The sequence below is a fragment of the Delphinus delphis genome, chromosome 18 (genome assembly GCF_949987515.2).
Source record: "Delphinus delphis chromosome 18, mDelDel1.2, whole genome shotgun sequence".
In the NCBI taxonomy this organism is placed as follows: domain Eukaryota; kingdom Metazoa; phylum Chordata; class Mammalia; order Artiodactyla; family Delphinidae; genus Delphinus; species Delphinus delphis.
In genome coordinates, this window is record NC_082700.1 from 63,325,135 (window position 1) to 63,347,730 (window position 22,596).

The 22,596-nt window shown below is 40.5% G+C and overlaps 1 protein-coding gene across 1 annotated transcript in view; it reads right to left on the minus strand.

Moving 5' to 3' along the window:
• DCT (dopachrome tautomerase) overlaps window positions 1-7,247 on the minus strand; it is a 34,373-nt gene extending 27,126 nt beyond the window's left edge. Inside the window, exon 1 of the mRNA XM_059996235.1 lies at window positions 6,699-7,247. Coding sequence (XP_059852218.1) covers window positions 6,699-6,993 — 295 coding nt within the window. The 5' untranslated portion in view covers window positions 6,994-7,247. The remainder of the gene's footprint in view (window positions 1-6,698) is intronic.
• Window positions 7,248-22,596: the final 15,349 nt, after the last annotated feature.

Below are 22,596 nucleotides of genomic sequence, written 5' to 3' on the forward strand. Positions count from 1 at the left end.
CTTTCTGATTAGCATCTAAAGTTTAAATTATCTTAGCTTGACTTTTCCCTTTTTAGCCTTGATTATTGCTTTTGGTATGACCAGCACCTCATTCCTTAGGTGGTAATAAGTTAGAATAAACATTTAAATATTATTGGCATGAAATGTTGAAACAAAAAGGGATAATAACTCTTATCTCCTAGGGGATGAGAGGGGTTATGTAAAGCATTTAACGTGAGTGACAATCTCCCTTCCTTCTCTTCCTACCCCTCCTCCCAAATCTTTTTTTTTTTTTTTTTTTTTTTGATACATGGTTCATGGGCCCAGCCGCTCCGCGGCATGTGGGATCTTCCCGGACTGGGGCACGAACCCGCGTCCCCTGCATCAGCAGGCGGACTGCCAACCACTGCGCCACCAGGGAAGCCCCTCCCAGATCTTTTTACTTGCTCTTCCTTCTGTCTAGAACACTTTTCCCTCACGGTCTCCCTACATTCCTCTTTGCATGGGTTACCTATTCCACCTTTAAGCGTCACGATGGGCTCTCTGCAAGGTCATCCCTGATCCCACACATCAGGGTGATGATCTCATGCTGTGCTCCTATGACACCTCATATTTCCTTTTTCATTGAATTAATCGTGTCAACTGTAGACATCTACTGGTCTCAGCTACAGACAACTGGAAGGCAGTTATCCTGCTGCCTAGGCCTATGCTTGGCCTTGTACAAATGAATATTTCTTTAATGAATGAAAGAAGCATAAAGCCAAATCACCACGATGGACACTTTGAATATCTTACTATTTTATTTGTCAGTTGTATGTCAATAAAGCTGAAATTTAAGGTTTTTAATTAAAAAAAGGAATATAAAGCACGTAGTAGATGATTCAATAAGCCTCAGTTTTCTTCTTCCTTTCTCTCCCTTGTGAATTAGAAAGAAAAGCAGGCTCTGCAAATAGTTTTGATAAACTACAAGTACCAAAATAGATGCAAGTAAAACATATTATGACCATAGTAAAGAGAGGGTTATTTGGATCTCTAAAGGAAAAGGAAATTTTCCAATAACAGGAAAACAAAACGATTAACATGTGTCCTACGTGAAGAAAATGCACAGGCCTCCTCTATTAACCCAATGGATTTTTTGATGGTTAAAGAAAATGTCCTTAAAAATATCATAAGTAAGAAGAATTTTTTTAAAAAATTTGGGTTCTATGCTCTTTGTAACATACAAAATATTCTACCTACTCTTACACAGCTTACTTGTATTTTCCTGTTTCAACACCAAATGAGAACGTAAGTTTAAAAAAAATACTTAAAAGGGAAAATTCTACTAGTCCCAAGACTGAAAATCAAGTTCTTGAATAGTCTGCATTAAACATTAAAATTTATGTTGATCACTGGAGTGAAGCTATTAAATATAAATTATTTAACAAATATTTATTCAACAGCTACTACAGTATCAAATGCTATGCAAGGCACTTCAGGCTTCACGGAGCTTGGTGTTTATTTATTTTCCCTTGGGGTACCTACTAAAATTGTATAATATCTATTTTTAAAACATCTTTGATTAAAATGTATCCCCTAATTTGGCAGCCTCTATAGGAATAGAGTATTTTTTGAGAAGCGATTGAACAAAATGCATGGGAAGAATACTAAATACCTAAACTTCCAGCTGTTTACCTACAGCCAGGTGATTGGAGGTGAATGTGTAGTCATAGCTCTACAATAGGAGAGCAATTCCTTCCTCCAAAATGCTAAGAAATAGCACACACAAATTTCAAAATAGTAAATTCGATACATTTCTAGATTTAAAGGCATAAAACTTGACTTTGAATTTTGGGGTCTCATTATTAAAATTGAATAATTCATAACTTAGGCCATGAGTTTTAAGATCTTTGCATTTTCTCTACCATGATTCTTTTTGGTTGCTAGAAACAAAATTACCAATAACTAATTATCTCCCTCATTCATTTATTCAACAAATAATTTATTAATGCCTAATACCTAAAAGGAGGTCAAAACTAATCATGCCCTCTCCGTGCACCCACAGCTTTATGTACATTCATGCAATTGCCACACGTGGTAACTTTGGACTTGACCTCTCAAAGCCTGTCCTATTGGAATAAGAGTCCTACTTCATCAGGTTCTTATGGAAAGCAATCATGTTAATATAGAGTAGTATTGGTACATAGTAAGTTCTGTATGAAGTGTTACCATTACTAGTTTTACCAGATGCCACTTATCAAGTCGTATGGTCTAAGTATTTGTTTTCGTACCTGTCTTACTCATCCACTACGCTGTGGACACATCAAAAATTATATTGGGGTTTCTTCCCCTTTGTACCTGAAGGGCCTAACATAATTGGTGCTAAATAAACATTGGTTGGGTGGCTGATGAAGGAGTCATGAATAACTAAATAAAAGGCATTAAGCCCTAGAGGATACAAATATAAGGCACGGTGCGTTCATCTAGCGGGACAAGGAACATGGGCGGAACGAAATATCAACGCAAGTCTAACTGTGGGAAAAGTGAAAACAAAAATTAGCCAAACACCATGAATGACAAAAGACAAAATGATTGATTCTGACTCAGAAGACCAGAGATGCTTCACAATTATGTTGAACAAAGACATCTCGTGAAGCCAGAGTTGCCCCTGAAAAGCAATGTAGAAATGCTAATAAGAAAGCATTTGTGTGGATCTGAGCTCACCTATGACCCATAAATGTATTTGATAAAAAATCCCTTTTCCAGCATGTCTCAGAGAAAATATACCCCACAGCTCTGCAGTCAGATCCCTTTCATATTTGAGCTTCTAACCCTGATTTAAAGAATTTGTTAAAGTGCTGAAGACAACTGAAAAGTGCAATAACATAAAAGCCTAGCACACAAAGTGTTTATTTCTTTAATTTAGATTTCCTAGTATTTCCTAACATCAACTTAATGAGTTAAATTTTTCCATTAATCCACCAATAGCAGCAGCCAAGATATAGATATAGATATAGATATATAGATATAGATATAGATATAGATATATAGATATATAAATGAACGGGGCCCTTTTAGAAAGGATTGCGTTATCTCCCTGGGAAATGGAGAGAGAAAAAAGAAAGGATCCCTAGATACCAGTCTATCACTGAGTATGTCCTTGAGTAAAAATTAAATTTAAAAAGACAAAGTCTTATACCTACTTAGGACTGGGGAGAAAATGGAAAGAGAATGAGAACAACCAAACAATGCACATTCCTACATGAACTGCATCAGCTCAACCTCCAAGGGCTATTAGATTAATTAAGCTTAAAGACCACCAATCAGTGAATTTACAAGGAGCTCTAAATAGCCTATTCCTTTTAATTAGAGATTCTATTATATTAATGACAATACTTTATACTCACATGAGGCCTTTCATTTACAGAGTTCAAAAGGATTTTACAAATGTGGTTTCATCATTATCCCCATTTCAGAGATTGGAAAGTGGAGGCACTTAGTCACTTGTACAAACAAGAAGTTCTCAGATAAGTGTTCATAAACCATTTGGTGCACATATTTTTCAAAAATCCAAAGACCCAGCTGCAGCTGGTCTATGCTTAGGAATGCCAACTGGCAGGTGAGACTTGGAAGGTGAATGGCTAATGCCAAAGTCTCCTGAAATTTACCACTTCTTGACAATTAAGTTCAGTAATTTGGGGGGTTCAATTTATCCCCACAGAGAATAGAGATGTTCTCTCTAGAGAATTTGAGCACATAATTTAGGGTTTTTTCCCCCCCTCAGAGTTTGCATTTATTTCTTTTTATTGAGCTAAAATCTTTTACCAACTTCAAGATCGAGGAGACTATGAGTTTTTGTGTGTGTTTTTTTTTAATTGAGATAAGAATAGCCAACATGAGATCTACCCTCTTAACACATATTTAAGGGTACAATACATTATTGTTGACTCTAGGTAGAATTTTGTACAGTTCTGTTGTACAGAACTCTAGGACCTACTCATGTTGCTTAACTGAAACTTTATGCCTATTGATTAGTAACCCTCTACTTCCTCTTCCTCCCAGCTCCTGGTAACCACCATTCCATTCTTTGATTCTATGAATTTGACTATTTTAGATGCCCATATAAGTGGGATTATTCAGTATTTATCTTTCTGTGACTGACTTATTTCCTGAGTATAATGGCCTCCGGTTTCATTCATTTGTTGCATACTACAAGATTTCCTTCTTTTGTAGGGCTGAACAGTATTAAGTTGCAAATACATACCACTTGGCGAGGATGCAGAGAAATTGGAACCCTCGCACACTATTAGTGCGGCTGCTGTGGAAAACAGTATGGAGGTTCTTCAAAAAATTAAAAATAAAACTATCATATAATCCAGCAATCCCATATCTGAGTGTTTAACCAAAAGAATTTCAATCAGGATCTCAGAAAGATATTGGCATCCGCATGTTCATTGCTGCATTATTCCGAATGGCCAAGATGTGGAAACAACCTAAATGTCCATCAAGAGATGAATGGTGTTTTTATCTTTCCACTGTATTAACAAAGCTCAAGGTCATCAACAGTCTGGTTGCTAATATACATTTCTTCATTAATAAATTTTGGGTGACACCAGAAGAATCCCAGTGATTCTATTTGCAAAAGAATTTTGAGGCTACCAGAGATCAGGTTTAACTTCTGAAGACTGCCTTCTAAATCATGAAGAAATTACTCTCAGAAAGCAAGCAACTCACTCTTTAGGGAGAATAAACTGAAAGACATGTGTCTTGCTTTGAGGCATATGACACATCACGGTGATTATTATGTATACCAAATAGCTGTCTAGCTCAGTCACTAAGGACCTAGCCTGGTACGCTGAGGCTCAAAGACAAAGACCGTCTAGCCAACATGAGTAGAGCCATCCAAAGTTGGGATGGAAAGAGCTATGGTCCTGAATGAGTCTAGACAGATCAAATCCTGGAGGAGAGAGACAACTTAGGTCACTGTGATCCTAATTTACTGCCACTTCTAGAGGAATATTTATAACCATTCCCTCAGGACAGGGAGACTGCAATTATCTCTTCTATTCTGCCATCCTTGATTCCTTCCATTTCCACTTTTCAAAAAACTTGCTAGTCAGGTCAGAAATATAGAGTAGATGGTGATAAGGAGAGTTAACAGTTATATCTGAGTTCCTAATGTCTTCTGTCCCCAGGATTCTATAAAATGGAGATTCCCAACCTTTGTAACTTGTGGTACTCTATCATTAATTGACCTGGAAACAAATTTTCTAGAAGAATTTTTGAGTCATAGACAAAGAAGTCACTCTGTAGTGTGGTTTCCAATCCCACAAGTAATATGAAACCTGCTGCCTCTCATTAGACTGAAAAACCATGAGAATCTACAAGATAATGTCTACAGAAGCAAATGCTCAACTAGCTTAGAGAAAATGAACAGCATATATTCAACATGCTATTAAAAACTTTTTGTCACAATAATACCCCAAGACAAAACAGTTCCTTTGAATCACAGAATTAACAATATGACTACAAAATGGTTATAAAGCCAGAATTTTTTTTCTTCTCCATTATGGTTTACTACAGAATGTTGAATATAGTCCCCTGTGCTATACAATAGGATCCTGTTTATCCACTGTATAAAAAATAGCTTCAGAATTTGTTTAAGTTAAAAACATCTGATATCATTCCTACATCCACATCACAGCCCTTTGTACATTCCCTTAGTTTACCTTTTTATGTCCTTAGGTAGCTCAATTATCTGTATTTTCCTATGTGCCAGCATCATATAAGAACATCAATAAAAACATAATTTCAAAAGGAAAAAGCTCTTGTGTGGCTAGACACTGTAGAACAGTTTCCAAGGGCTTTGCTAAAGTTATGGCTTATGTGTTTTGTATTCCACATGCCCTGCCAGCCTTTGAGTGTTTATCACTGCTGTGCATGTTTGCTGAACACTGGAGGGGAGGCCCGTGAAAGAGGATTTGAGATGGCTCAGAAGAGACGGAGGATTAAGAAGTGCACAGAGATTTCAAAGAAACAGGTAATAAGAGAGACCAAGGTCTAAAAGAGAGACACTGAGCAAATTTTGAAACGCTCACATCAAACCCAGGTAAGAGGGAAAAAAGCCATTTTTATCTCCTAACCGGCCTCTGTTCTTCAGCTCGCGGAGAAAGCTCTGGCATGCCACGTCTCTCCGATGCTGGCAAAATTACAACCCAATCATAACCTTCACGAGCAAGACGTATCCTGCTTGAGACCTGTTCAAATCATTAGGAACGCTGAGACTCGGACTACAGAACACCTACCCTCGACGTCTGTCTTCCAGAGGCCAGGCCTCACCCACCACCCTCTTCAACAAGTGCAAACCCATTTCAGAAGGAGAGGACACTGAATCCATCTTGAAAGGACTTTTGCTCTGAGTTTCAAAGCTGACTCTTGGGCCCTTTATCTACCCGCTCCAACAGACAAGCCCGTGGTGTGTCGGCACGCGTTCATGTAATGAAGCTTGGCCCACGGAATATTTATTTAGTGTTCATAGCTAGATATACAAAGGGTGTGAAGAGTATACCAAGACATCAGCCTTACTCAATTCCCTGCCAGCGATGGACCAACTTGGTTTGCTTTTCAAAGCCTAGTCTAAGCATCTCAAGAGTCCCATCTCTTCCTTGGAAGGGGCTCTTTTCCCAGCGGGCCTGCCCCACCCAGCTGGGCGCATGCGCACGTCTGCCCGCCTTCCTCACCTGTGCACCTGCAGGTCCGGTCGAAGAACTTCCGTGGCCACCGCTCTCGGTCGTCCTGGTTGCTCAGGACGTAAGGACCGCTCCAGGGCCTGGTGTCGATCTGCACCTCCGCGCACTGGCCCCGGCCCTCCCGAGAGCCGCAGACGTCGGCCGTGTCGGCGCCCAGCGGCGGGCAGCACTCCTTGGCCTGCAGGCTGCCCACCGTCATGCAGACCCGGGGGAACTGCGCCCGCACCCGCGGCGGGAGCGCACAGCCCAGGCAGCCGAGCAGAAGCCCCCATCGAAGGGGGCTCATGGCTTTATAACCGGGAGGACTCTCTCGCGCCTTCCACTCCTCGCCTCTGTCCTGCTTTCCTCTTGTCTTCCACTCTTGAGCACTGGAGCATCCACCCCGTTTTTGATTTTTGTTCTTTGGGGATTTGCGGTTTGGGGGGTGTATTTTTGTTTCGCGTTCTATTCCTCTCCTCTTGAAAGAAAGACCCACAAAAATTACAGAACCTGCCTGTGTGCACGTGTGTACGTGCACATGCACAGACTACTTTATATAACTCAGACACTAAAACAAAGTTAATTCCATTAGAAGCACCTCTAATGGCCAGATTTAATGAGGGTAGCGCTTCTCACCGCCTTCCCCCGTGAAATCAGGCTTTGTCTCATTGAGTTAATTGACGGAGCGCTCCAGTCATACTACTTATTATACTGGTATTTCTAAACCCCCTCCTTTCCTCCTTAGTCCATGGCTTTAATTGCCTTGAACTCAGTTCAAAAGCCAAACGCCGTTTCGCCTTTATTCTGCCTGGCTTGCCAAATCACGGGGCCTTGTGGGGTTTGTGTAAGGGCTGGGAGAAGCCTTCATTAGGGGGATTAGTATTAGACAAATCCTCGTCGTTAGCACATGACCCAAAGGGCACAATGAAGTAGATAAAGTTTCTGGCTTTGTTTCAAGAAGGCCAAACCTTCTTCATTATCTGGGCTCATGTGCTCCAGGCAAGCTTGTGACCTCAGACTTCCTGGGGAGTCAATAGATGCAGTGAGCTCGGCGTCAAAGGCCCTTCATTGACCAGCCCCACTGCTAACTGCAGCTCACTCCTGACTGCTCCCTGATGTGAGCGAAAGACCACTACAGGCCATCACACAACTTCACAAATAAAGAAACATTTATTGAGGGCTGACGAACAAGGAATTGCTTTGTTCCACAATTCACAATGAAGGACCCTCTTCCCTCCAAATAATAAGGTACTATTCTCCTATTCAGCACGTCTCTGCAGCAGATTTTTTTTTTAATTACACAAAGTACCATGCCACCAGAAATTCAAAATTGTCATTGTCTAATTGTCAAGAGGCAGTGGGACAATTTGGAGCAAGGGCTTACAAATGATGTCTTTTGATTTATGTTAAAGTGAAGCATTGTCCAGCTTCAGTCTAGAAGGCAGCGCCTCCGCAGTGCTTCCAGAGGCAGTGAGGGGAGCGTCCAGATGGGCAGCGGTGGCCACCTGTGAGAACATCCATACTCCCTCCTCATGGTAGAAACAGGACTCTCTTAGTGCCCTAAGGGTCTGTGCAGACAGCTGATGCAAAACTGCTTCAGACAGTGTCTAAGACTGCTTTCTATTTGGGCATGAAGATACAGAATGTTATGTCCCAAAGCAAATGCCTAAGTTAAAAAAATTTTTATATAGCTGTTCCCACCCCATGTACTTCTGTGTCACCCCTATGATATTAAGTTGCTGTGACTAATTAAATGTTGGACTTACACAGAAATGTACGTTCTCAACTCTGACTGTAGACCGTTGCCAGTTTGTAGCCCAAGCCCATTGAAGTGGAATCTCTGAGCGTGTGGCCCAGACGTCAGCATTTTTTCTAAGTTCTCTAAGCCATTCTAATGTGCAGTCTGAGGTGAGAGTCACTGGGTCAGAATAAAGCAAGGCTCCAAAGGAAATGTTGGAATCAAGTCAACTGAAATATTCCATGTGTGTTCATTTCCTCGGGCTGCCTTAATAAATTTCTACTAACGGAGTGGCTTGAAGTAGCAGAAACGTGTTCTCGCACAGTTTTGAAGACCAGAAGTCCAAACTCAGCGTGTCGGTAGGACTGCGCACCCTCTGAAGGCTCTAGGGGAGAACCTTTTTGCCTCTTCCAGTTTCCAGTGGCTGCTGCCCTTCCTCAGCTTCCTTGGTTTGAGGCCACATCATTCTAATCTCTGCCGTAGGACGTGACCTCCTCCTCTCTGTGCTTTAACATTGCTACCCTAGATGGAAGCCCTAAGCAGGTCAGAATAGAGTTAAGAAATCCTCATCTTGATACAGGAGCCTAGCTAAAGTAATAATTTGGGGTCCCTCCTCCCATTACATTAACTGAGTTAACTTTTAGTATGAAGCCATAAGCCTACATTAAGGCATGTCATCGCAAAATACCGTGTGAAACTTGTAAGGCATTTTTCTATCATCTCATATACGTCACAATGTCATTTTTACGAGGAACCATGGGAGAGATTTCTCTCAGGGTTCAATTTCCAGAAAACGGTGCTTCCCCGTAGCAACTAGCTTGTCCTGAACTTTTAGGTCCTATGAATTTTAGGATAGTGTCTCTTCCTTTGCCTCGACCATTTATGACGCTTAGAACCAAATTCATAGCCCCATGTCTAGCAACTGATTCACACAGTGTTTTGTTTGATATTTGCTTTCCCATATGTTCCTAAATATGGAAATTCTTATTTTATCCTTTTGTAAATTTATGTATTTCTCCAGTCTATCTCAAGTTCCTTGAAAAAGGAGGCGGAGAGATGTATAGATGCACACATACATTTCTGTGTAAGTCCAACAGTAATAAGCTCCCAGCCAAGTTGTTTGTAAACAAGCCGAGGCTTAGAGAAGAATTCAAAAAGAATTCCTGAGACGCTGGTGTAAGTAATCAGACATCTAAGGACATGAGCCTAGAAGATCTCAGATCATGAGTATGGCTGTAATTAAACATTGCCTTATTTACAAAAAGGAAAGTCTTTGCTAGAAAGCGAAGAGCAGAATCCAGGAGGAAATACCTCCTGGGTGCATTGAGACCGTTTGTTGTCACCGGAAGTCATAAAATCAAGGACTAGTCTATGGAATGTTCTGAAAGCCAATAAAGAGAGGCAGCTGTATATCACAGAGGGAAATAATCTGAGTAGACAAGTGCCTTATCAGAAAGCAATATATTTTACCCTTTTCCTTTACAGTTGAGGCAAGAATCTGAATGAAAATTGATGTTCTGCTCACTTTGATTTTGCATCTCAGCATCTAGTACCATCTTGCACATAAAAAGGACTCAATGCGCGATTCTTTAGAGAATTTGTGGACAATGCAGGGTGGACATGCAAAACCTTGGAGGTAGGATGCAAACCATGCCTTCGCTACATTCAAAGGAGGAAGAGACGGCTCAGAGCCTGGTAAGCGATCCAATGGGGTGGTAAACATTTTAGAGCCATAGCTAAGATTAATACAGAGAAATCAATCATCTGCCTCTTTCTTCTGCTTGTCAGCAAGTTGCCTGCTCCTTTTCCATGCCCCTGAATGTGAAAATCCTCCTTGTTTTTAGCCCTGCTGGACTCCTCTGTCTGATGCTTTTTGATCTATTTTCTGCAGCCACATTGTGGGGAAAAGAGATTATTTTTTTCCCCTGTGTCCAAATTGTTTCGTAAATGCTTGGCATCTGTCCTGATAAGGGTTTTGCTTTCTACATCTAAAAGCTTTTCTTTTCTTCGTGGTGTGAATTGTTCTTCAGAGGAATCAAGGGTTAGGAACGGGCTGTGTGGTTTCTGGTTATTTCAGTTGGATGCATTTTTTCCTTCTTGCATGTATTTTTTGATAGTCTATTCTTAAGGCTGTGTTTATACATCAAACAGGTTTTTTTAATTTCAGATTTTGCATCGCTCATCTTTATATCCGTCTCAGTTCCTTGTTATGCACACTTGTGCCTTCTAATCTTTATTTTATCATTTTGGCTTTTATCCTTCATCCTGGTAATGGGTATTCAATATGGATTCTTTTATGTGTACCTCTATAATTTAATGACTGACTTGGGTAAGTAATATAGCTACTCCCCCTTCAAAATACAGATCCGTGAAAGGGAGAGATTCACTCCCCTTTCTGCCCACTTCTGATCAAACCCAGCAAATACCACCTATACATTTGTAACAGGTTGTATGGCCTGAAAATGTAAATTTTTTAGACAATTTTAGTACTAACAGATCCACCATAGTCTATAAATGTACAATTAAGACAGTTTGGGATCTGCAAGGATCACCAAAATATAATGTCAAGAGAAAATCATAAGATACATAACTGTGAATTCTCTATGCTAACACAGTGAGGGAGTGTATGTGTATGTGTGTGTGTGTAAATATGACGAATATACACAAGAAACTGGTGGAGTGGCTTTCTCTGGGAAGGGGGCCTAAAGAGCTGGGGAACCAGAGAGAAAAAGAGATTTGTTTTCATTCTATATTTTTGTACATTTTGAATATTGAACCACTCACATGTAGTACTTACTTTTTAATCATAAATTTTAAAATTTAAGTTAAAAAATCTAGAATGATGGGTACTTGTGAGGATGACACTATATAAAGGAACCTCCTGTAAGTAGTAGAAACAATATGGCTTTGGCATATCACGATTTGTTTTCTCGGTCTTGGTACCGCTACTTATGAATTCAATGGCCTTGCACAAAGTAGTTATCCTCTCTCAGCCTCAGTTTCCTCATCTATAAATCACATTCACACACATACACACATCTAATCCAAGAATCTACTTAGAAGTCCTTTTCATAATATGTTTCCTCTGGAAACTAAATCAATACTTCTAACTTCAGCACATGGAAAATATTCTTATCTTTTATGCAATATTACTACCCAGAAATGAAGGGAACTGTTCTTTCCTAGATGCTGCTGAATTAATTAAATGATGATGTGCTATGTTTACAGGTATGCTATTCTCTTAGCCTTAGAACTTAGGAATCTCCATCATTAATTATAACAAATTTATGTGTGGACAAAGCTTAAATAAGCCACAGAGACCGGGTAAACCAGATTTGAGGCAACTCATTAATTTCAAGAGCTGACAAAGATGAATTCTATCATTAAAAATAAAATAACATAAAATAAAATAAATCTTCAAAAAATACTTGACCTGAATCTGATACTTTATACCAAGCTCATTATTTTATCACTGCTGTCCAAAAGCATCTAACCATGGTGCCTGACGCCGTCTTTGGAAAAGATTTCTTCTTATTTAATCTCATCTAAATTAATTTAGTTAATTTTAATAGGCCAAGTGCACACACACACACACACACACACACGAACACACAAATATACATAGCCCAAAAGAATAACTCTAAACTTCCAGTTCATTTTATAAGCTACAAAAAAGAAATACGTTCTTACAAATCACGGCACACAGCAACCTACTAAATTTAAATTTTGTTGTTATGAATTCTTCTTTTTTAAAGTGTTCTAATGTAAGAAGAACAGACTGAAAAGTGTGCAAAACAAGATAATTTATTGGAGATTTTGGTTTACTTCAATTATAAGAGGTGCTTATGATGACATAATATTTTATAGTCATAAAAATCAATTGAAATTTATGAACACCAACTGTCCATTTATGCCACAGAAATGGATTTCATCTTAGCAGGATTATTCGAAGCCCAAGTCAGAACTCAGAAATGATGGAGGGGTGAGCAGTCTTCTTGGTGGAAACATGTTTTTCCTCCCTGAAGACTCAAGGAAACACAAAGCTGTAAGTGAAGAAGCAAAGTCATGGTGCACATGGGGACTGGGAACTACAGAGGGTGAAGCATTAAGGAACAAAATACACTTAAAAATGCCTTCCTGAAGCAGCAGCTGAATGCAGTTGGCAGTTTTCCCACACTCACAGGATCAGCCTCTTCAGGGGCCCTCCAGACACTTGCACCAGCTGAGTGGCACCTCCTCCGCAGAACTTTGAGTTTCATTTCCGTAGAGCCCACCTCTAGGCTCCTCATTTTAATAATCTTAACTTATTCCTTTTGCTACCGATACTGCTTCCATGATACCTTAGGGTTGTGCTTTTACCCTTTCAAGTACCTATTTCACAAGTTTCTATCGTGTTAACAGTTCTCTATATTAAATTCTCTCTGTTAAAAAAAAAAAACTTACCTACATTAAAAAAAAATAAACCTCCCTCTATGTCTTCAATTTCCATGGAAGAAATCAGACCTCACAGAATTTGTCTGAGTTGCCCAAGATCACACAGATAGTATATTAGCTTGCTATCATTGTCATAAGGAACTGTGAAAAGATAAGCTAAAACATATTCAATTTTTTAAGGGTTTATTTGAGCAAACAGTGATTTGAATTGGGTAGCCCCAAACCGGAAGTTGTTAGGAGTGCTTCACCAGCAGGAGCTAGGGCAAAGGTTTTTACAGAGAAGGTGCAGCAGCAAAGCAAGGACATTATTTGATTGGCTATAGCTTAAGTGGTTGCATTTTGGGGGAAAGCCTAGTTGGCTGTTTGTGACTGAGTTGTTCTTAACCTTGAGGCTTTCACAGGAATTCACTCTGGCTTAGGTTCTGATTTGCTTGCGTTGACGACCAAAACATTAGAGCCACCTCAGACCAATGGCCTCCTTGTTTGGTTACTTTAAACACAAAGTACCACAAACGGAATGGTAGAAATGTATTAACTCACAGTTCTGGAGACTTGAAGTCCGAGATCAGGGTGTCAGCAGGGCCATGCTCCCTCTGAAAGCAAGAGGCAAGGATGTTTTTCAGACTGTATCCCAGCTTCTGGTAGTTCCTTGGCTTGTGGCAGCCTAACTCCAGTTTTCACATGGTGTTCTCCCCATGTGTGTGCCTCTGTGTCCAAATTTCCCATTTTATAAGGACACAAGTCCACCCTAAGTCCACACAAGTCCAGAGGTCCCCCCTAATCCAGCATGACCTCATCTTACATCTGATTAGATCTGCAACAATCTTATTTCCAAATAGGGTCACATTCTGAGGTACTGGGGTTAGGACTTCAACACATAAATTTGGTGGGGAAACATAGAGGGAGCACAGTTCAACTCATAGCAGATGGTAAATGGTGAAACTGGACATCAAAACTCATAAACTCAATATCTTTTCACAACCAGGTCACCCTCAACCATTCACATTTTGGCTTTTGAAGGAGGGTTGATGTGGGTCACGTGGGTGGGAGAGAGACACTGAAGAGATGTTGGGGAGACACCATTTTAAGCCTTAGCTGCTTTCTAGTGACGAGAAGAATTCTGCTTAATCTCATCGGAAATTCCGAACTGGGTGTTGGCAGCTTACTTCTTTAAAGGTTAGCATTTGTCAGGCAGTACCACTCTTATTATTCTACAGTTAGTCCTATACATGATCTCTTTGAGCCATCCTACCTCATAAATTATTCAGCTGATGAGAAGTTTAAAAATTGTTTGGGCCAATCATCTGAGAAAACCAATGCCCACACAGAGTCAAAAATAACTTACCCAAGATCACAGAGCTAGTTAGTGACAGAGCCTCAGTCTCCTGACTCATAGTACAGTGCTCTTTCCTGACGCTAGGCAACCAGGATGAGTAAAATATAAGATATCGCTTTGCTGATATGGACACTTTTTTCCCTCTCATCTTTGTCTCAAGTATCTTTTATTTAACAGTCACTCTTGGGACTTTCCTGGTGATCCAGTGGGTAAGACTCTGCACTCCCAATGCAGGAGGCCCGAGTTTGATCCCTGGTCGGGGAACTAGATCCCACATGCGTGCTGCAACTAAGAGTCCACATGCCACAAGTAAAAAGATCCCGCATGCCACAACTAAAAGATCCTTCGTGCCTCAATGAAGATTCCGTGTGCCACAACTAAGACCCAGAGCAGCCAAAATAAATAAATTTTTTTTAATGCAATATCCTCAAAAAAAAACCCCAAAAAAGTCACTCAATTCTCATCTTTCTGCCAACTCAACAGTTAGGGACGGACAGATAAAAAGTGCTCAGTAATATTTATTAAATTCGTGAATGAGAACAGGGAAGCACTGTGCCTTGAAGGATAAACTCATCAGCTGAACATCCAGATGGTCTCCTGACTTACTGGCCCCTCCATCTCTATGGAAAGGTCCAGGGAGCTCCTTTTTTTCCTTCTGAGTTGGGTGGTGGGTTGGGCTCCTCCTGGGAAAACTTTCCATCTCTTCCCCTCTCAGATTTTTCCCTTGAACTTAAGTCTTTCGAATCTCTGAACACGGCTGTTCCTCTTCTTGTAGAAGCAATAGAAGCTTCCTTGTATATGGCACTGTGGCTGGAGATTACATTCACTTCCAGGTGCCCCTGTGAAGGCCCCTTTGAGGCTGTGCACTGCTCAATAGTCTCCTTTGGGAACAATCTTTTCATCAGTCTTCCGCCCATGGCTACAAACATCCTTACTGTTCATAGGTTAAGTTTTCTGTTCACAGGGTCCCCATAACCTGATGACTAAATGCTGTTCCTTCACATTTATATACTAACTTCATTCAAGAAAATAATCTAATTTAAGGAGATACTTGAATGTAACCCTTTAAGGAAATACTTGAATATTTTAAGATATAAAGAAAAAAAATCTATCTTCAGGGAGGCCTTTATTAAAGTGTAAGAGAAAAAGCCAGTGTTGCAGAATCCTGCCAAGAATGGCAGAGGTACCAGCTATATAGGAAGTTTGGTAAGGAACCAGACTGGTCTCTTCTTCATTTTCCTAGGTATTAAAATCCTGAGAATGTGTGATATTATAATATAGTTTTGCAAGATGTTACCTTTGAGGGAAATTGGGTAAAGGGCACATGGAATCTCTTTGTACTATTTCTTACGACTGCACGTGAGTCTACAATTATTGCAAAGTAAGAAGTTAACTTTAAAAAAATCTCTAGAATAATGGAGTCAGAAAACACATTGGTAGAACCGCAGTTGCTACTACACTCAAGTATTTAATGACCCTTCCAGTTCACTGATGGAGGCGCTAATACAATCATGCTGAATGACATTTGTCATTGGAATGGATTCCACAGTCTTGAGTACCAAAAGCAATACACTTCTTCTCCTCTTTCAAAACCAACTTCCTAGTTGAATTCTTAACCACCACCCCCCTCCCAACCCCCAATTTGACCGACATCTTCAAATCAGTACACTGACCTGAATAACTAATCAGCTGAAGAGGGATCTTTCCAATGGAAGGGGATTACTATTGTGTTCATCTTTGTATCCAATATCTAACACAGAGCCTAACACATAATAACTGAGTAATAAATGTTTGCTGGAGGAGTAAGTGAATGAATGATAAACAGTGACTATTGCTACCTTAGTGTTGCAGGAAGGGGGACCCCTTCCAGGGCCCAAGAGTGCGCTCTTGTCTAACACTTGGAAATGAATTGTCCCAGGAGACACATGTGCTGACAAAGCAGGAGAATTTATTGGGAAGGGGCAGCCGGGTGGAGAGTAGGAGGGTGAGGGAACCCAGGAGAACTTCTCTGCCACGTGGCTCGAAGTCTCAGGTTTTATGATGATGGGGTTAGTGTCTGGATTGTCTCTGGCCAATCATTCTGACTCAGGGTCCTTCCTGGTGTCACACGCATCACTCAACCAAGATGGATTCCAGCGAGAAGGATTCTGAGAGGTTGGTAGGACATACAGACTGGGGTCTCCTTTTGACCTTGCCCGAATTTTTCCGGTTGGTGGTGGCTTGTTAGTTCTGTGTTCCTTACCAGGATCTCCTGTCATAAAATAACTCATACAAATGGTTACTGTGGTGCCTGGCCAAGGTGGGCAGTTTCAGTCAGTAGTTCCCCTAACATTAGGGTTCAAGTTAGTTGGGCGTGGGAACTTACTCCAAATAACTTGGTAATTTCTTGCAAATCAAAAACCCAAATTTGGGGTTTAATATAAATTTTTTTCACACTATTTCTGATAACAATACACACATTCATTTCAGAAAATTTGAAAAACATGGAAAAGTACGGAGAAGAAAATTTAAATCACTCATAATCTCACCATCCAGAAGTAATTCTGATTACTCTTTTGCTGTTTATCATTCCAGAGGGATGTAATGAGTCATTCCTTCAATAGTCTTTTTTTAATCGAACTGGAATTATAGAATACACATTTTTATAATCTACTTTTATCCTCCATGTAATTATATGTCAAAAACGCTTCTCCATAATTTGCGGTTGTTAAAACAGAGAGTGAAGGAAGGTTGAAAGCTTCACTCCATCAAAACCAGGTCGGTCCTATCAAAAGACATCAGTCACAGGGAGTGGCAGTATGGGGGGAGGGCAGGGTGTTGTGCTTGGACGGCTCACTGCATGAGACTGTGAAAATGCTGCGTGTGTGGACTCACGAGAGTGGAGACTCTTTTGCAACATGACTCTGAAGGAAAGAACAGTTTGGGCTATTTTCATAACTAATATAGTGTATAAGGAGATATTGCATGGAGGGGACATTTGACACTAGGGCAAATCTCTGGCTGCATCTTCTTAGTTACCATCCTCAGGAGACATGCCAGCTTCTTGAAATTTAGACTTCTACAGAATCCAGGGGAAATACCTGCCCTCACTTGTGCTGAGTGAAAGAAGCAAGACAAAAAGACACGGCATGATTTCATTTATATAAAGTTTAGAAGATGCAAACTAATCGCAAGTGACAGAAAGATGAGTGTTTGCCTGGAGACAGGGTGGCAGGTAGGGGTATGAGGAAGGGATTACAAAGGGGGCATAAGGAAACCTTTGGGGGTGATAGACACATTCATTATCTTGATTTTGGTAGTGGTTTCACTGATATATAGGTGTGTGGAAACTCATCAAATTTTCGACTTGAAATATGTGCAGGTTATTATATGTCAATTATACCTCCATAAAGCTGTCTTAAAAAAAAAAAAGGTACCAGAAGCAACCAAGATGCCCTTCAATAGGTATATGGATAAGCAAACTGTAGTACATACATAAAATGGAATAGTATTCATCAATAAAAACAAATAATCTATCAAGCCATGAAAAGACATGTAGGGACCTCAATGCATACAGCTAAGTGAACAAAACCAATTGAAAAGGCGACATCCTATATGATTACAACTACATGACATTCTGGAAAAGGCAAAACTGTGGAGACAGTAAAAAGATCAGGGTTCAGGGAGAGAGAGGGAGGAATGAACAGGTGGAGCATAAAGTATTTTTAGGGCAGTGAAACTATTCTGTACAATACTGTGATGGTAGATACACATTATTACACATTTGTCAACACCCATAGAATGTATAACACCAAAAGTGAACCATAATGTAAACTGTGGGCTTTAGTTAATAATAATGTATCAATACTGGCTCATCAATTGTAATAAAGGTACTGCACTAGGGCAAGATGTTAATAATGGGGGAAACTGGGGGGCAGGGGTAAGAGGGTATATGGGAACTCTGCTTTCTGCTCAACTTTTCTATAAACCTACAACGGCCCTAAAAATATAAAGCCTATTAATTTTTTTAAATTTTAATGGCCAGGATTTATAAAATTAGGAGATCCCACTTAGAAGTTCAAGCTTACTCTGAAAGGCTAGAAGCTCCAGCAACTCTCCATTAAACCCACCCCCAATACCCCAAACTCTCCCGGCCAGTTGCCCCACCTGCCCCCCCTAGGTCTCACGGTTGGTGACACCTGCCTTCTGGGGGTGGATGGCCTCTCAGAATCCTGGCTCCTGGCAGGTCCCAGGAAATATTTCCTTAGAGATCTCTTCTTATTCCCTGGTCACTTCTTCCTCAGTCTCCATCCTTTTGTTTGGGTTCTGTAAGTCTCTTTTAGGTGCAGTTCGGCTCATTCATTTCACTGGGGGTTCCCTGAGACTAGTTCTTCCTCTTTGTCTTTGGAGAGTTCCTAGGCTGGGTCCTATGCCAGAATGGCTAATTGATACTGTTCATGGATCTTTGGTTCCTTCCGCCATCACTCATGTACTCTACCCTGTGCCTCAAAAGTAGAGTGACTATGTGTGAAATCTCGTTTAACCCTTTGCTGTCTGGCTTCTTGGGGGTCTTCCCTAGCATTATCCTAGCATTTATCCTCTTATGAAGGAATGATCCATTTCATTATAGAAAGTTTCTAAACTGTTAAAGAGACCAAAGAAGAAAGTCACTCATGGATAAGTCCTTTACTCAGAGATAGCCATGGCTTACTATTTGACATTTATATGTTCAATCTGTTTTTGGTACATACACATAAATTTAAACAAAATTGTGATATCACGTTCTATATTATAATTTTTCCATTTAGCAATATTATTCAAATTTTTCTCATGATTTTTAAAGGTACATAATAACTCACTGCACCATAAGTAATTATGATGTTATCATAATTGGTGTAATCGATTTCCCTATTTTTGGACATTTAGAGTTGTTTACAGTTTTTCACCTGTATTAAGAATTCTGCAACAATCATCTTTGTTTAATCTTTGTACTCATCTCTGACCATTTCCATGGATTAAATTCCTAGAAGTAGGACTGTTGCGTCAAAGTACACGTTTATTTTAATGCTCTTTTTACACGAAGGCTCCCAAACTGCCTTCCAGAAAGACTGCAGCATCTCCACTCCCAAAAGCATAGCATGCAAGTGCCCAAGAAATAAATTCATCTTTAAGGCCAAAACTTGCAGAAAAAAATGTATTACACACGTCATTACAGTTTACATGTTAATGGATCGGGGACTGTGTGTCAAAATGCAAGACGCAAAAATTCGAAGAGAAAATAAGAATATAACGTGAGACCTTCATCGAATATGTTGCAACACTCATATTATAATACTTCTCTTAAATGTTCACGGTTATCCATTCTCTAACTATATTAATCACTCCACAATTGTAGAGGAGAGAGGATAGGACAGTAGCTCAAAAGAGAGAGAAATGTGGTTTAGCTGTATAAGCCTTTTTGGAGTAATAAGAGGTTTAACATGATCCCATATTTCAATTATGAGGAATTTCTTTTAAATCTGGTTATACATAATTTACTATAGCACCTACTCAGAATTCATGCAAAGATTACTCTGTAAGGCGTAGTGACACTGCATGGTAAGTCTGTTGTATAAAAGAAGCCAGATGGCAGTCACTTCTCAGAAAGGAACAATATACTGCCTGCCTCGGAGCATTGCCAACTGACTCTCCTCTGCCTTTCTCATCCCCGCATTCACTCTGTCGTCAATATTCACTTATCTTCGATGACACGTTGCTGTTACCCAACCCTATCTTCTGATCTTCTGAACCCTACAAAGTGCAACCCAGATGAATCACCTTGGAACTTAAGAGGTGTATTCTATACGAGCTGTCTTTGGAACGGATTCTGGCGTGTCATCAACATTTCCACCCATCTCAGAGATCTTACAATGGCAGGAACAGACCTTGTTGATCTTCTTCAAGTATGGACTGGTGGTAAAATACAGAATTTGGATGTGCTAAGGCATAGATGTGAAGGAGAAAAAATATTTTGTGTGTTATATTTTGATACGCAGAGCATCCCTTTTACCTGCTAAAGCACTAAGATTACAACGTTGTGTGAAATCAGGTTGGCTTTCAATGATCGAAATAGAACCTACTGGGCTTCCCTGGTGGTGCAGTGGTTGAGAGTCCGCCTGCCGGTGTAGGGGACACGGGTTCGTGCCCCGGTCCGGCAAGATCCCACATACTGTGGAGTAGCTGGGCCCGTGAGCCATGGCCGCTGAGCCTGCGCGTCCGGAGCCTGTGCTCCGCAACGGGAGAGGCCACAACCGTGAGAGGCCCGCGTACCGCAAAAAAAAAAAACAAAACAGACAAACAAAAAAATAGAACCTACTGCTCCCTACAATTTCTCAGAGGTTTCCAAAGGTCACCAATTCAGTAGAATGACTGGTTGTATACCAGCCAAACTATCTCAGGATGGTTTCCCAACAACCCCAGATCACCATGATACCGAGGGCCCTGGGCCAGCCAGCCAGGCTGCAAAACCACCGTGCCAAATGTTGGCATGCTGTTTGCCAAAACATAGGTGGACCCTTCAGATTATAGCTAGAGCTAGATCCCCAAATTTTACAAAGAAAAATTCCCAAGCTTCCTTGGAAGTAGTCCAACTTGCAGAGGTGTTGGAAGATCTGATGAAGAGAGAAGAAAAGACCAGAGCCAGGCCAGCCCCCAAGAAAATCATCCAGAATGAGAAGGATCTCAGGAACGGAGCCAACTGGACTTGCACATTGCCTGCATTTTTCTTTCGTTCAAGTGTTTCCTTCTCAATACCTTTCTAATAAAATGTTTCTTGAGTAATTTTCTCCTTACTATACCCATCTTCTCCCTTAGTGATGTTTAAAGAGAATCAACAGACCATAATATACTGGCTATTCACTCATTTATTCAGTCAACTAACACATACAGAGAGTCTGGTATGTGCCAGGCACCGTGATGGTTCTGATAAGAGAGAAAAACACATAACAGTACAAAAGTGAGATGGCAAGACCCTCAAGTAGAAGCACATGAGAAGGGCTATGGGAACCCAGAGGAGGGGGAACAACTGCCCATGTTTTGCTATTTATCCCCTCGTGTCTCTGCCTGAGATTCATGGCATTAAGGTTTGTTTGAAATAGCCAATCAGAAGTGAATATTGAATCAGGTTAATTCAGGGAAAAATACTTATTTTACCCCCATTGCAAGCAGACATCTTAGGCTAAATTTAGAATTAAAGTATCATTTACAAATTTCTTCCCAGGCACACTTTGTTTTAGTGCACTTCACAGATATTGTGTTTTATAAATTTAAGGTTTGTGACAACCTTGCTTGTCAGATAATGGTTAGCACTTTTTAGCAAGAAAGTATTTTTTATTATAAACTATGGCTATATTCATTGGCTATACAATATACCCTTGTAGCTTATTTACTATACACTGGTACATAGTAGTTTGTACCTCTTAATCCCCTATCCCTATCTTGCCCCTGCCCCCTTCCCTCTCTCCGCTGGTAACCACTAGTTTGTTCTCTATATCTGTGAGTCTGCTTCTGTTTTGTTATATTCATTCGTCTGTTTTATTTTTTAGATTCCATATATAAGTGAAAACACATAGTATTTCACTAAGCATAATACCCTGTAGGCCCATACATGTTGCTGCAAATTTCATACTTTTTTATAAGTAACATTCCATTTTATATATATATATATATACACATATATATATATACACACACATATACGCGCGCGCGCGCACACACACACACACACACACACCATATTGTCTTTTATCCATTCATCTGTTGATGGACAATTAGGTTGCTCTCATATCTCGGCTAATAACGCTGCTATGAACATTGGGTGCATGTGTCTTTTCAAATTAGTGGGGTTTTTTTCCCCCTTCGGATATATATATATCCAGGAATTGCTGGATGATATGGTGGCTCTATTTTCAGTTTTTTGTTTTTTTTTTTTTTTTGCGGTACGTGGGCCTCTCACTGTTGTGGCCTCTCCCATTGCGGAGCACAGGCTCTGGACGCGCAGGCTCAGCGGCCATGTCCCACGGGCCCAGGCGCTCTGCGGCATGCAGGAACCTCCCGGACCGGGGCACGAACCTGCGTCCCCCGCATCAGCAGGCGGACTCTAAACCACTGTGCCACCAGGGAAGCCCCTATTTTCAGTTTTTTGAGGAAGCTCCATACTGTTCTCCACAGTGGCTGCATCAATTTACATTCCCACCAACAGTGTACGAAGGTTCCCTTTTCTCCAAATCCTCAACATTTCTTATTTGTGGTCTTTTTGACAATAGCCATTCTGACAGGTGTGAGGTGATATCTCATTGTGGCTTTGATTTGCATTCCTCTGATGATTATCGATGTTGAACTTTTTTCAGGTGCCTCTTGGCCATCTGTATATCCTCTTTGGAAAA